The sequence below is a fragment of the Ranitomeya imitator genome, chromosome 8, assembly GCF_032444005.1.
Source record: "Ranitomeya imitator isolate aRanImi1 chromosome 8, aRanImi1.pri, whole genome shotgun sequence".
NCBI classification, from domain to species: domain Eukaryota; kingdom Metazoa; phylum Chordata; class Amphibia; order Anura; family Dendrobatidae; genus Ranitomeya; species Ranitomeya imitator.
The window spans coordinates 127,015,597-127,032,494 of record NC_091289.1 but is presented as its reverse complement, the minus strand read 5'-3'; the positions used below and the strand labels follow the sequence as shown (position 1 = coordinate 127,032,494).

Below are 16,898 nucleotides of genomic sequence, written 5' to 3'. Positions count from 1 at the left end.
CCAGACAAGTTCATATATATGGAATCTTCAAAGTAAAGAAGAACCTACTACTTGAATACAAAATAACAAATAACACCAATGTAACAAACACATATACAGGCCAACCATATAAGTGCAGTCGGAGTACAGGCGAAGGATCACAGAGAGAGGGGGGAATCCACTGTTTACTTATATATATGCTACCAAGCAATCCAGGCTTTGCCTCTTCCTACGTCTCTGTCTACCGACTGTCCCATATGTGGTCCATCTAATAAAACAGAAACAAAAAATGTGTAGTTAAAATATTATACCAACAACCGTGTCTAAAACAATATAAAAACAATGACGGCAACAACCATACCATGAGGGGGTAACCATTTTAAGGGGTACACATATGTAGATTAAAATCTATATTCAAACCCCCGGGTTGTAATGAACCTAGGGTATAGATCCATCTCATTTCTTTAGTTTTAAGCATCTGTAATCTATCCCCTCCCCTTCTCAAAGTAGGAACACTATCAATGACTCTAAATCTTAATTGATTCACTGAGTGTTTTCTTTCTGTAAAGTGTTTGGGCACCGGCAGTTCAGTGAGCCCCATTCTAATTGTACTTTTATGTTTGGTGATGCGGGCCTTCACTTCCATAGTGGTCTCCCCTATGTAAGCAAGTCCACAGGGACAGGTAATCATATAGATGACATAGCTTGATGTACAAGTGTACCTTTCCCTTAGGTAGAACTTCTTTCCAGTATGGGGATGACAAAAGAATTCTCCTTTTAACATATTGTTACAGCAAGCGCAGCCGAGGCATGGGAAATTCCCAAATCTCGGCGCGCTTAGTGTTTTTTGACATGATACCTTAGACGTGCCAAAATCAGATTTCACCAATTTGTCACCCAGGTTTCAACCCCTCCTATATGACATCACTGGAAGTGATTTAAAACCTGTCACTTGGGGTAACCCTCGCTGTAGGAGGGCCCAATGTTTTTTTATTATCCCACTGATACGGTTACTCACCGAACTGTAAGTAGAAACAAACGGAATACGATCACATACACGTTTTGAGGAGGTTTTCTTACGGACACTTTCCCTTGAAGAGTTATGGGCTTTAGTCTTGAAGACCTCCACTCCTCTTTTAGGGTACCCTCTTGCCACAAATCTAGAGCACATGTCATCTAGCCGTTGGTCCACCAAATTCTCATCGGACACTATCCTGCGTACTCTTAGTCATTGACTCCAGGGGAGTGACTCGACCATCCTTCTCGGATGATTACTGTCAAAAGACAGCAAACTATTTCTATCCGTCTCTTTGATGAAAATGTCAGTCTTCAGTCTACCTCCGTCTTTGTAAACCAAAGTATCTAAAAATTGAATCTGGACAGCCGAATACACTAATGTAAACTGTAATTCCGAATAGACTTCATTAAGGCCATTGTGAAAGTTCTCTAGCTCCATAAGACTACCATCCCATAACACAAAAATATCATCAATGTAGCACCACCAGGCTCTGACGTGGCGCCAGAGGATGGATTGGTACACAAACCTGTCCTCAAATACCACCATATAGATGTTAGCATAGGTGGGGGCCACATTGGACCCCATGGCGGTACCTCTCAACTGAAGGAAATACTCATCCCCAAAGAGGAAATAATTTTCCTGAGGATGAGCTCCAACAGTGTGAGGACAAGCTGTGCACACTCTGGGGCCACGTCAGAGCCCGATAACGCACAATGAACGGCCTCAAGACCTTTGTCATGTTCGAATGATGTGTCTAACGATGTCACATCGAAAGATACCAAAATGGAAGTATCAGAGACTGTCATGTCTTCGATCTTATCAAGAAAGTCACTTGTATCTCTGATAAAAGCCCGTGCTCCCACAGCAAAGGGACGTAACACTCTATCTAGAAAAATAGCGGTCTTAATGAACAATGAACCCCTCCCCGAAACTATCGGTCTACCTGGAGGGTTAAATAAATCCTTGTGGATCTTTGGTAACACATACAACACTGGTGTAACCGGTGCATCCACATTCAAAAATTCAGACAGCTTGTGGTCAATGAGTCCCATGGCTAGGGAGTCACTGATCACAAGCTGTAGTTCCTTCTGAAACCGTAGGGCAGGATTACAAGGCAATTTCTCATAAACAAGGTAATCACTCAACTGTCTAAGTATCTCTGCTTTATATTTATGACTGTCCATAATAACCACTGCCCCGCCTTTATCGGCTCTTTTGATGGTTATCGCAGTGTTATTTGCCAAATTACTAACAGCTTTCTTTTCAAGTCATATTTTGATATGTAACAGGTTTATAGGTATTTTTCAATTTTTCAACTTCCTTCTGTATCAATTCAATATATGATTCTATGAAGTGATTTTTAATAGGTGGCTGAAACGTACTTCTATTATACAGACCTAGTTCTTTGGCTAAATTCAGGACTGATATTGAGACCACAAAGAGGACAAAGTGGTTTAGAGACATGGAGGACTATAAGGGGGGCCGTGTATTTTCTTGGCACATGAGACCCAACCAATTCTCCAATAATAAAAAAGGAATTAACATGACGTCAAAAAGACTGAGGAAACCACAGGTACAAAAGTTCTCTAATTTTGGTTTTACTACAGCCGAATCTTACTCCACAGATGACTCTATTGCGGGAGGAAGTAGAGGAGCGCATTATCGAAGGGACAGTCTTTCTGTCCGTCTAGTAATCCAGACTGCTTTGGAATAGAAATTGACCTACAGGCTTTCTTTAGGAGGTTGAGACTGTCATCTTATTTTTCAGATAAAACCAATAATGTAAATACAGAGGGTAATGATCCCACACAAGGTTTTTCTTTAAAAGAACTAGGTCTGTATAATAGAAGTATGTTTCAGCCACCTATTAAAAATCACTTCATAGAATCATATATTGAATTGATACAGAAGGAAGGTGAAAAATTGAAAAATACCTATAAACCTGTTACATATCAAAATATGACTGCAGTTAAAAGGAAAGCTGTTAGTAATTTGGCAAATAACACTGCGATAATCATCAAAAGAGCCAATAAAGGCGGAGCAGTGGTTATCATGGACAGTCATAAATATAAAGCAGAGATACTTAGACAGTTGAGTGATTACCTTGTTTATGAGAAATTGCCTTGTAATTCTACCCTACGGTTTCAGAAGGAACTACAGCTTGTGATCAGTGACTCCCTAGCCATGGGACTCATTGACCATAAGCTGTCTGAATTTTTTAATGTGGATGCACCGGTTACACCAGTGCTGTATGTGTTACCAAAGATCCACAAGGATTTATTTAACCCTCCAGGTAGACCGATAGTTTCGGGGAGGGGTTCATTGTTCAGTAACACCGCTATTTTTCTAGATAGAGTGTTACGTCCCTTTGCTGTTGCAGCACGGTCTTTTATCAGAGATACAAGTGACTTTCTTGATAAGATCGAAGACATGACAGTCTCTGATACTTCCAAGGTCTCACTGAAGCCAAAGAGATTTTCTGACTCTTGGAGGTCTATTACCTTATTCCCAATCATCGTTTTAAAACGGCGATGAGGGAATAAGGCCTTTAAGCGTCTGCTGTTTTTATGCATATTGGCAGACGTTAAGGGGTTAAATGACTCATGGAATCTTTTTTTTTTTTATTAACAGTCTTCTATGTTTCCTAACAAATATGCAAATGAAGTCTTCTAGGTACACTTGTTTTTGCACAGTTTTTGAATGACTTGGTGGGGAGTACCATATGTTCTAAACATCTCGGAGAATTAACCACAGATCGTTTGTGAATGTAGACTTGTGCAAAAACATCCTGGTTTCTCATGTAGTCCTCAATAGATGATTTTGAGATCAGAGCTCTGCGGGGGCATATCATCCCTTCAAAACTCCTTGTTCTTCTTTGCGCCAAGGATAGTTCTTAATGACATTGGCTGTATGTTTGTGGTCATTGTCGTGCCGCAAAATAAAATTGGAGTCAATCAGATGCCTGCCTGATGGAATTGCAAATAGTCAACAAGGTTGCACAAAACATGTTGAGACAAAAAGCTGGACATTAACTGCCAAAAGTCTGAAAAGAATCAAATGGAAAGCGGCTAGGAAGCCATTATCCTCCGGTGCTGTCATATATCAGAACTGCAAACTGCAACCTTCCTGGAGGGTCCAGAAGTACAAGATGTACAGTGCTTAGAGACACGGCCAATGTAAGGAAGGCTGAATTCTGGAATATGACCGCACTGGAGGATAGTGGTTTCCTGATCGCTTCACTATTGATTCTTCTCAAATCTTTGGTAATTAATGTGCTGCTTTTTTTCGCTGTTTTTGCCAATCCTGTTGAGTATTTGTAACAAAACTTTTGATGGTTTTGTGACAAATGTGCTATAATATCTTAGCATTTACAAGAGTGCTGCCTCCCTCTGTAAGACTTGTAACAATTTTTGACTTTTCAGAGTCAGTTAAATCTCCTTTTTTGGGCCATTTTGCCTGAAGAATACAAGTTGCCTAAGGCTGCCATCACACTAGCAGTATTTGGTCAGTATTTTACACTAGATGGTGGCCCGATTCTAACGCATCGGGTATTCTAGAATATGTATAGTAGTATATAGCATTGCCCACGTAGTATATAGCAGATCCCATGTAGTATATAGCACAGCCCATGTAGTATATAGCACAGGCCACGTAGTATATAACAGAGCCCACGTACTATATAGCAGAGCCCACGTAGTATGTAGCAGAGTCCACGTACTATATAGCAGAGCCCACGTAGTATATAGCAGAGTCCATGTAGTATATAGCACTGCCCACGTAGTATATAGCAGAGCCCACGTAGTATATAGCAGAACCCACGTAGTATATAACACAGGCCACGTAGTATATAGCAAAGCCCACGTAGTATATAGCAGAGCCCATGTAGTATATAGCAGAGCCCACACAGTATATAGCAGAGCCTACGTAGTATGTAGCAGAGCCCACGTAGTATATAGCAGAGCCCACGTAATATATAGCACAGCCCACATAGCATATAGCAGAGCCCACATAGTATATAGCAGAGCCCATGTAGTATATAGCACAGGCCACGTAGTATATAGTAGAGCCCACGTAGTATATAGCAGAGCCCACATAGTATATAGCAGAGCCCACGTTGTATATAGCAGAGCCCACGTAGTATATAGCAGAGCCCACGCAGTATATAGCAGAGCCCACGTAGTATATAACACAGAGACGTATGTAACACAGCCCACGTAGTATGGCAGCTTTCTGGAGACCGTCCCCGGCCCGTCCGTCCATGAGAGGAGCAGATGTATGGGCGGTGGTGAGAGCGGTGGAGGCGCCATCTTCGGCAGTGCAGGAGCAGCACACGTCCCGCGCATAACAATAATAGGACACGTGTGTAGACGACAGAGAGGCCGAGGGCCCGGCCGGGAGTGTGGCTCACACGGGGCGTCCTGCAGGACTCCACAGTGCCGGCACATGGGCTGGCTCCGAAGAGCTGTTCACGTGCGGGGTGATAGTCCGCCCTTCCTGTAGTCCGGCACGGAGGCCGTTGCTGGCGATGGACATCGTGGTTGCTCCCGGTAATGTGTGGAGCCCCGGGCACAGGTCAGATGATGACGGCCTCTGTGATCTCCCCATTGTATTTCCATGTCCCTCATTGTGAGCACTCGCTGCTTCCTCCCCATTATAACCTGGTGCACCATGTGCGGGTCATGTGTCAGCAGTGACGCACGCAGGGGGTACTGACGGGGGGGAGTAGGGAGGGGCCAATTCGTGCCACTTGTTAGCGGTGACTGGAGGGGAGTATGCTGGCGCCGGGCACTGCAGGGGAGTAGGGAGGGACTAAACGGACTGTGCCCGTCGCTGATTGGTCGCGGCAGCCATGACAGGCAGCTGGCGAGACCAATCAGCGACGCGGGATTTCCATTACGGAAGTTGAGGACAGAAAGATGGAAGTACCCCTTAGACAATTATATATAGATCAGTATTTGTAAGCCAAAAACCAGAGTGGAACAATTAGAGGAAAAGTATAATAGAAACATATGAACCACTTCTGCATTTATCACCCACTCCTGGTTTTGGCTTACAAATACTGATGTAAAATACTGACCAAATACTGCTAGTGTGACGGCAGCCTTACAATTCTGTTGCATCCTTAGGCTGCACCCTCCCTCATTACACAAATACACATCACCTGGTCAGCTTCAGCCAATGCACATTCAAGTTTACACAGCTTCGAGTTGTAAAATCTGCATAAAAATGGTGATATGGTCAAAATATTCACTTGAATAATAAGTGCCCAGAGTGTATATATCAGCACTTGTTTACAGCATAGAACCATATGATAAAGTTGAATTTACGAAAATCAAAATTAAAATTCAAAAGTACCTACACTTTTTTCCTTTGAAAAAGAAAATGCCAAATTCTGTAATATCATTTCATTTTGGGCACACTTACGTAAGGGTTCGCCAAATGAGCTTTAAGAATATTTGATAATCTGACACGCTTTATTAATACCATTAATGCCAGATTCAAGATTTGTTAACCGTTTTTTACTGCATCTGTATATAACATGCTGATTATATTGATAATATAAGAACCTGGTAATGTATGCCCGCATACTGTTCCATTTTTTACTAAATACCTCTTACTAAAAGGGTAGGGTAGAGAATGTGAGCCGTCTGCTCCATACTCATCAAAACAAATCCAGCATTTAATTACAAAAATTTTTCAACGTTTCCCCTTCCTTCATCTGCCTACTAGAAATACGATATACTGTATAGTAGTAAATGGTAACCAGTCCACTTATCTTGATTAAAACTTTTCACATATTAGCATTTTCTTAACCAACTTCCTTCTCTGTCAGTGAGGCATACAACTTTTTTTTCCAGTGTTTAAAAAAGTTGCCATATAGCTAAACTGTTAGTGGCAGCAAAATAATCTAAAAATTTTCAAACTGCAATGATTTTACTTCTGCTATAGGGTGTTTGTAGAAGAAATCATGTAGTACATGTGTGAGCAAGGACTTTCTACTGAGAAGTACTTCTCCAATAGTAGTGAATATCCTCATCAGGTCCTTATAAATTGCTTCACAACTTATATCTTGAAGGCGTCATCATTTGGCAGGCTCGCATTACATACCAATAAATCAGAATTGATGACTATTCAGCTTATTCATCATTATTTTTTCTATACCGCAGCTTGACATCCCTAGCCATTCTTTATTAGGGCTAATAATGACGTTAACAGTAGATTCCCATAGAGTTTTCTCACCCTACTTATTGCATAAACGCTAATAAGAAGAATTAGACTAAGCTGGTTTTAAGAGATTGAAAAAACAGTCTGTGCAGAAACTTAATCCAGTGACAGAATCAAGATGCGCAGCTAATGATCAGTACAAGGGACATCTCTGAGAATGCTCCATTCAGTAATATGGATCTCGGTCTCATCAGTCCTCGTACATTTGGGTAAGGTCTCTCTCATCTGTATTGGCTCGTTTTGAGCTATTCACTTTAATTCAATATTCAAGTAAGTATTGGGTTCCCTAAATGACGGCACATCTACCAAGATGTCATCCATTTATTCTCATCTCATTCTGTACTATTCTCATCTCATTTGTCAACTGCTCATCTTTTGTTCTAGTAAAGGATTCAATTTACTCTTTAAATGTACACGTGTTATTTTGTCTCCTCACCTTAGGTGTCCACTGTGAACAAGACATCAATGAGTGCGAATCAAATCCTTGTCAAAATGAAGGCACTTGTGAGAATCTTCTTGGAAGTTACATCTGTCACTGTCCTACATACAATTTGGAAGGACACTACTATGGGGGTACAGATTGTACGCAGGTTCTTACTGGCTGTGAGGAGCACATATGCAAACATGGTGGCTCCTGCATACCTTATTTATTGAACGGTACTCATTACTATACCTGCTTGTGTTTGGCAGGATATGCAGGCCAATACTGTGAGAAGCAGACTACATTCTCATTTAACGGTAGAACTGTCCTCCCTTTCAAATTACAGCCTCAAAGAGGGGAACCACTCAATGTATCTTTCACCTTCCGAACCGTGCAGACATCTGCTTCTGTATTACACCTCGGAGACCAAGCAGCAGCCTGGAGGCTATATCTTCAAAATGGCTTCTTGTTCTTGTCTTTATACCACAGCAGTCAGTTGAGCACTGTCTTACATTTGCCTCACAATGTGAGTGATGATCTTTGGCATACAGTTGAAATCATCATTCGAGACGATATTCGTTTCAAATTGCTTGACCCCTCTTGTGGAAGTTCATGTGTGATCCAGTCTCACCTAGAAAATGCACCAAAAATTGCATTCCAGAACATACTAATTGGAGGTGAACCATCAGCACAGAGGAAGCAAGAAACCAGCACTGGAATAGTTGAATTACAGACAGGCTTTGTAGGCTGTATACGCGATATTACAGTGGGCTCCATTGTTATTACAGAGGAAGATGGGATATTAGTTAACGTTGAAGTTGGTTGTCAGAGATACGACCACTGTGAGAGTCAGCCATGTGGAAACAAAGGTGAATGTGTTAATTTATGGCTGAGCTACTACTGTGATTGTCATCGGCCTTACAGAGGACACAACTGCTCCACAGGTAATACTATTACAACTAAATAATTATAGAAATAGAAACAAATCATGGTCTACAGCTTCAAATTTTGCCCTAATTGTAAGTTGTTATATTGCTGGCTTTATTATGGGTCCAGTGGAAAAATCAATGTTTCCTCAGCCTGGCTGAGATGTGATCATTGCAGCCACTGATTGAGCGTCTACGTGATTCCCTCACTGGAAGTTGAGGCCAGGGATGCAGTTCTTATTACAGAGGGTCATCTCCACTCTATGAGGCCAGTATCATTTTTTTTCACCTCCCGAAGCCTTTTAACCCTTTTCCACATAAGGGTATGAATAAATGTCCTGGGCAAGGGTTCGAAAGTGGGGAGGGAGCTCAGGATTTGAACTATCTTCTCATGTGATAGATGCCGGTTATGTTACAGAAGCTGAGCTCCGACCCTGGCTGTTAACCACTAATAGCAGCACTTAAATAGAGCATTTGTTAGTGTGTGCACGCAACGGCTGGCATTGGCCCCCCTGCAATGCGATCGTAGGTTACTGATAGGTTATCATTGCTGTCATCTTGACACTCCATAGGTCAACCATAGACTAAGCTCCACCACAGGCTAAACCCAAAGGAAGCATAAAAACATAATTTTTCTTATATACTGTGGTATTGTAATATACTGTACAATTGATCAAACAATTAAAGGTTCAGATTCCCAAAAAGGGACTAAAAAATTATGTAAAAAGTAAAAAAAAAAAGGGTTTTAAAATATATATAAATACGTACAAAAAATAAACATATTTGGTATTTTCAAATCTGTAAATACCCTATCTACCAAAATAGAAAATTAGTTAACCCATATGGTAAAGACTGAGATGAAAAAAAATCTAAATGCCAGAATTTTTTTTTTTTGGTCACCTCATCTTCTGAAAAAAATGCAATAAAATCTATCAAAATGACGTATGTACCCCAAATTAGTATCAATAGAAATGTCAGCTTACCAATCAAAAAACAAGCCCTCGCTCAGGTCCATCAACGGAAAGACAAAAATGTTTTGGACAATGGAGACAGAGAGCAAAACTTTGTTTTTACAAAATGATAATTTTTTTTTCACCACTTAGATATAAAAAAAAGATGCACATTGGGAATTGCCATAATTGCACGTGCCTAGACAATCATGTTTCCAAACCATCCAGATCATTTTTACTGGATCTTCTGAATGTTGTAAAAACAAAGCACAAATAAGAATGGTAGAATTGCTATTTTTTTAATCATACATCCCTCTTAGATTCATCCAAAAACATGGCAGACGGTTTGTTGTCCAGATTTGTTATCACATTTGTCCAATTTTTCTAAGTCAGATACCAAGGTACCAGACAGCTGTAAAAGAGCTAAGTAGTATTCATGTCTACAGAAGTAGAACATTGTGCAGGCATGCTCTGATATCAAAAAGAAGATGGAAATAACTACACACATTTAGTGTATGTTCCATGACATTTTTATATTTTTGGTGTTTATTCAGCAGCTTCATAGATAAAACTGGTAGAAACTTCACTTTTGATGCTTGACTCCTAATTTTTTGATGGCAGTCACCTATGACGTTAAGAGTATACATATTTCTCTATTTATCCATTGTATTTTTTTAATTTTACTTTGATTAGATCAGTTATCGTCTTGAGGTAAGTACACGATAACGTTACACCGTTGGATGTGAGCTACTTTATAAACATACAATATATATGCCATAGTATGCAAATGTAAATTGTAGTACGTGTAAAGGTTTCCATTGACTAACTTATGAGCACATTTACACAAGAAAATCATGGCTACACAAACACTTTTTGTAGCAAATTTTTCAAATTTTGACCTATTACGAATTGAGATCCATTTGCACATTGAGTTGCATCTAGACCAGTTAGGAGCCAAAAAATAGTGGAGAATAAATGTTTTGGATATATCTGTATACCTCTTACTCCTAGGAGGAATATTGTAAGTGGTAAATTTGAACCGTTCAGCCTTGTCTTAAGAACTACAGTTAGGGCCAGAAATATTTGGACAGTGACACAAGTTTTGTTATTTTAGCTGTTTACAAAAACATGTTCAGAAATACAATTATATATATAATATGGGCTGAAAGTGCACACTCCCAGCTGCAATATGATAGTTTCCACATCCAAATCGGAGAAAGGGTTTAGGAATCATAGCTCTGTAATGCATAGCGTCCTCTTTTTCAAGGGACCAAAAGTAATTGGACAATGGACTCTAAGGGCTGCAATTAACTCTGAAGGCGTCTCCCTCGTTAACCTGTAATCAATGGAGTAGTTAAAAGGTCAGGGGTGGATTCCAGGTGTGTGGTTTTGCATTTGGAAGCTGTTGCTGTGAGCAGACAATATGCGGTCAAAGGAACTCTCAATTGAGGTGAAGCAGAACATCCTGAGGCTGAAAAAAAAGAAAAAATCCATCAGAGAGATAGCAGACATGCTTGGAGTAGCAAAATCAACAGTTGGGTACATTCTGAGAAAAAAGGAATTGACTGGTGAGCTTGGGAACTCAAAAAGGCCTGGGCGTCCACGGATGACAACAGTGGTGGATGATCGCCGCATACTTAATTTGGTGAAGAAGAACCCGTTCACAACATCAACTGAAGTCCAGAACACTCTCAGTGAAGTAGGTGTATCTGTCTCTAAGTCAACAGTAAAGAGAAGACTCCATGACAGTAAATACAAAGGGTTCACATCTAGATGCAAACCATTCATCAATACCAAAAATAGACAGGCCAGAGTTAAATTTGCAGAAAAACACCTCAAGAAGCCAGCTCAGTTCTGGAAAAGTATTCTATGGACAGATGAGACAAAGATCAACCTGTACCAGAATGATGGGAAGAAAAAAGTTTGGAGAAGAAATGGAACGGCACATGATCCAAGGCACACCACATCCTCTGTAAAACATGGTGGAGGCAACGTGATGGCATGGGCATGCATGGCTTTCAATGGCACTGGGTCACTTGTGTTTATTGATGACATAAGAGCAGACAAGAGTAGCCGGATGAATTCTGAAGTGTACCGGGATATACTTTCAGCCCAGATTCAGCCAAATGCTGCAAAGTTGATTGGACGGCGCTTCATAGTACAGATGGACAATGACCCCAAGCATACAGCCAAAGCTACCCAGGAGTTCATGAGTGCCAAAAAGTGGAACATTCTGCAATGGCCAAGTCAATCTCCAGATCTAAACCCAATTGAGCATGCATTTCACTTGCTGAAATCCAGACTTAAGACGGAAAGACCCACAAACAAGCAAGACCTGAAGGCTGCGGCTGTAAAGGCCTGGCAAAGCATTAAGAAGGAGGAAACCCAGCGTTTGGTGATGTCCATGGGTTCCAGACTTAAGGCAGTGATTGCCTCCAAAGGATTTGCAACAAAATATTGAAAATAAAAATATTTTGTTTGGGTTATGTTTATTTGTCCAATTACTTTTGACCTCCTAAAATGTGGAGTGTTTGTAAAGAAATGTGTACAATTCCTACATTTTCTATCAGATATTTTTGTTCAACCCTTCAAATAAAACGTTACAATCTGCACTTGAATTCTGTTGTAGAGGTTTCATTTCAAATCCAATGTGGTGGCATGCAGAGCCCAACTCGCGAAAATTGTGTCACTGTCCAAATATTTCTGGCCCTAACTGTATATGAACATGTGTTTTCTATTTTGCCAGTCCTGTAGATTTAAAAAAACATTTTCATGAACTTAATGTAAATGTATGCTCTATATTCCTCCTGAGTGTTCCATTATTTTAACCCTGATGTCAATGATTTATTTTTTTTCTTCCCATTAGAATATGAAGCTGCTGGGTTTGGTTATGGACATGTATCATCATATGCTGTGTTCCAAACGAGGATTCAACACAACGATGACGTGGCTTTGTCTGCATTTGTCAGAACGAAGAATGGTTCAGGGATTTTGTTTGCTATGGGAAACGTAACTCACTATCATATTATAATATCCCTGGAATCTGGTAAATTGACAGCAAGAACTGGAAAAGACATTACGACTAAGGGAGGACATAATATTAATGATGGCCAAGCTCATCTGGTTACTATAAAACTGACACAAGACAAACTGGATCTGTTCACCTCTTCACAACCATTGGATGTCATATCTTTGGATATCAAGAGGAAACATATAGGTTCTCTCTATGTTGGAGGATTGGGTGATCATTTGGAGACTATTAAGGGAGGAGGGTATTTTAATGGTTGTATCCAAGATCTAAGGATTGATGACACTGCTCTTGAGTTCTTCCCAAGTTCGGATTTAGAACATTCAGAAAATTCAACTTTGGTTAATTTATCGAGAGGCTGCTTAAATGACATAATCTGCAAGGTAAGCAAAAAATGGAGAACACAAAGATGGATTGCATGGTTCGATTAAAAGATGTTCTTCAGGAATAGAAAAATATAACTAAATGAAATGCAGTTATAAATAATTTCCTAAATACCTTTAATTATTAAGTAATGCTTTTTATTTTAGGAAGATAGTCAATATAGAAATAAAATGGACGCCATTTGTTACACTGACACCTTTCCTAGAGTAGTATGAGGACAGGTGCCTGTGAGCATGTTTAGTAAGAAACTATGCTGCTGTGACCTGGAGGTACAGTAGCTTTACAAAAAGCAAATATGGAGGCAGTCATTACGTCCAATAGTATACTACAATAAATATAACTGACCAGAGTAAAACTGAACAGAGTAAAACAAGTGTGAATAAGTGCAAGCTGCATAACATGCAAACAAAACATTACAGCAGCACAGACATAGGTCATCTTCAACTCACAGCAGCAAGTAGCATTCAGAAAGACAGGTTACACAGGCAGAGTGAGCAGTCCTTTCTTAACTCAGCAGTCTTGGTATCTCCATTATATCAGATAGACAGGATGGACAGCGAAGTGAGCAGCCTCTTCTTACCTCAGCTCTCCCCTTATCTATAGTACTAGATCAGATAGACAGGATAGACAGCAGTGTTAGTGGCATCATTTTACCTCAGGACCTCTGTTATCTCCAGTGTTAGATCAGACAGACAGGGTGGACTGCAGTCTGAGCAGCCTCTTCTTACCTCAGCATCTCTGCTATCTCCAGTATTATTGTAGATTAGATAGACAGGGTGGACAGCAGTGTGAGCAGCCTGTTCTTATCTCAGTGCTCCAGGTATCTCCAGTACTAGATCAGAAAGATAAGATTGACAGCAGTGTGAGCAGATTATTCTTATCTCAATACCTCTGGTATATCCAGTATTAGATCAGATAGACATAGTAGACAGCAGTATGAGCAGCCTCATCTTACGTCATTACACATGGTTTCCCAAGCAATACATCAGAATAACAGGGTGGACAGCAGTGGGAGCAGCCTCTTCTTACGTCATTACTCCTGGTTTCCCAAGCAATACATCAGAATAACAGGGTGGACAGCAGTGTGAGCAGCCTCTCCTTATCTCAGTTTTCCAGGTATATCCAGTATTAGATCAGAAAGATAAGATTAACAGCAGTGTGAGCAGCTTATTCTCACCTCAGTGCTCCAGGTATTAGCTCAGATACACGTAGTAGATAGCAGTGTGAGCAGCCTCTTCTTACATCAGCATTCCTAGTATGTTTAGCATTAGATCAGATAGGCAGGTTTCTGTGAGTGTGTCAAGTCATCTGCCATTTTATTCTAGACTGATTACCTCCTTAGGAAAAACAAATAAATAATTTGCAAATAAAAGGCAATTATAGTAAACTAGATGGCAGCCCGATTCTAAAGAATCGGGAGTCTAGAATCCATATATACTTTATTTATTCAAATGTAAGAATAATACAATTAATAAATAATAGTAAGAAAGAACAAAAATAATAGGCAGTATATGGAGAAAACACCAAACAAAAGTTCAAAATTGGTGTGAAAATGTCACTGAACCACTTCACAACTAAATATATATAGTTTTGGTAAATGGTATTATCATTTTTTTGACGAAATTCGGCAGGAGCTTGAAGAGCTGGGCCCGCCTCCACGCAGTAGAAACTTGCTGTGAGGTAAAAATTCAAAAATCACACCAAAATGGCGGGCGGAGTGTGTCACAGTACGGCACGTTTCTGATTGGTCGCTCGCAGCAGGCGGCAACCAATCAGACACTGGACACTGTTGACGTCACTTATCTCCGGACATTAGCTCCGGACATTAGCTCCGGACATTATCTCCGGACATTAGCTCCGGACATTAGCTCCGGACATTAGCTCCGGACATTAGCTCCGGACAGGAAGTTGGCACAAATTGCAGGAAGTAGTATTCTAGGCAATTATATATTAGATTATGTATATTACATTTCCTTTAGTTTTTTTTATTCCTGTTGAACCCCTTTAAATATAGAGCAAATACAGAGCAAGTGAATTTAAAACGTGTCTCTGCTAATGATATTTTTGTTTTACAGAATCCAGGGACTCTCAATGAAATGACAATTCTGTAGTATCTTTTATTAAAGCTCTCTGCTCTTACCTTCCTCTGTCCTTCCCCCTTAATAGTTGTGAATAAATTGACAACTGGGTAGTACCATTCCTCATGTTAAGTGGTACATCCCTACAGAGTCAGCACTGGGAGCACTGGTTGCACAGTGTCATGGTGTGCAGGAACACGCTCCCAACAGGTGACACTAGTTGTCATGTAAAAAATAATAATAATCTAGGAGTAATTAGAGAGGACTGGCAGAAGTAGAGTTCTCATAGAAGATGTTCCAGAATTATTTCATGAAAAATACAATTATTTACTAAACTAGACATTTTACTAAAATGAACTGTTCATAGCCAGTCCCAGAAAATAATACATTTAAATATGGGCTAGATATTGCAGAATAAATTCTCTGGGTGTCAAATGTGTAACAAATCAGGATGCTCATCATTTTAGAAAATCAATGTACAGTAGCGATCAACGTGCTTGTTTCTAATGTGTAAAAATACCTAACAACCTATCTCTTGTTGGTAGCCCAGCCTTTGTCAGAATGGAAGTACTTGTGATGGCAGCGCTGGCAATGCTTGTTTGTGTTCTTCATGTGACAGCCATAAGTGGTGCCAGCTCACTCAGTGTCCTCCTGGGTCTGTCTGCCAACTCGTACCTGGAGGATATGAATGTAAGTACAATGTCTTTACACATAGGCACATTCAAGGTTACTTGACCCAGCTAGAAAATATGGAGTTAAAAGACACTTTAAATAAATGATCTGCTTTTTAGCTCTCAAAATAATGTAATAAAATAATATAGTAGTAATATTTTTTTTACATAGCACTAATTCAGAGGTTTCATATACAGCAAACTCCGACTTTACATAGTAATAAACTTTTAGTCCGTATCTTTCGAGAAAACCTTTGTTTTGTCTGTTTTTCTATGGAAGCACGCTCCATCTTACGGATGTCATGGCTTCTTCACTGATCCCTCTGCACGGTGCATATTTTCAGTTCACATGCGCAGGAAGAGAGAACAGATGTGCACTGCTCCTTGGGGCAGTGCTGCTTTATTAGATTTTTTTTCCCTGTTGCTCCTTAGTGTCGCTATTAGTGATGAGTGAGCATGCTCCGTTAAAGGGACACTGTCACCTGAATTTGGAGGGAACAATCTTCAGCCATGGAGGCGGGGTTTTTGGGTTTTTGATTCACCCTTTCCTTACCCGCTGGCTGCATGCTGGCTGCAATATTGGATTGAAGTTCATTCTCTGTCCTCCATAGTACACGCCTGCGCAAGGCAAGATTACCTTGTGCAGGCATGTACTACGGAGGACAGAGAATGAACTTCAATCCAATATTGCAGCCAGCATGCAGCCGGGGGGTAGGGAAAGGGTGAATCAAAAACCCAAAAACCCTGCCTCCATGGCTGAAGATTGTTCCCTCCAAATTCAGGTGACAGTGTCCCTTTAAGGTGTTATCCGAGCACAATTGTGTCCTAATCAAGTATTTTCGGTGTGCTAAAAAAAAATGCTTAATGTTAGGCAATCCTTGCGTGTGTTGCGACTGTCGAACATCCGCAACGACATGAGCATTTTTTACAATCATGCCTAAAATACTTGATTAGGACACAAGCGTGCTCGGATAACACCTTAACGGAGCATGCTCACTCATTACTAATAGCGACACTAAGGAGCGTGCGTGGGTAACACCTTATCCGAGTCCGTTCGCTCATCACTAGTCGCTATCCATCATTGTCACACTGGTCTGTGCACTGATCACAGTGAAAACACTCTCATCAGAGGACAGAACAGTGCAATAGTGTAACGGTGATTGATATGAAAACGGCAGAGCGGTAGGGAAAATTGTAATATACTTACCGCTGGTGAAG

At 40.4% G+C, this 16,898-nt stretch overlaps 1 protein-coding gene across 2 annotated transcripts in view; it reads left to right on the top strand.

Moving 5' to 3' along the window:
- CRB1 (crumbs cell polarity complex component 1) overlaps positions 1-16,898 on the top strand; it is a 189,886-nt gene that overhangs the window by 66,870 nt on the left and 106,118 nt on the right. For both annotated transcript variants that reach the window (XM_069737364.1, XM_069737362.1), the window contains exons 6-8: positions 7,664-8,587; positions 12,386-12,930; positions 15,555-15,699. In XM_069737364.1, the coding sequence (XP_069593465.1) occupies positions 7,664-8,587; positions 12,386-12,930; positions 15,555-15,699 (1,614 nt within the window). The remainder of the gene's footprint in view (positions 1-7,663; positions 8,588-12,385; positions 12,931-15,554; positions 15,700-16,898) is intronic.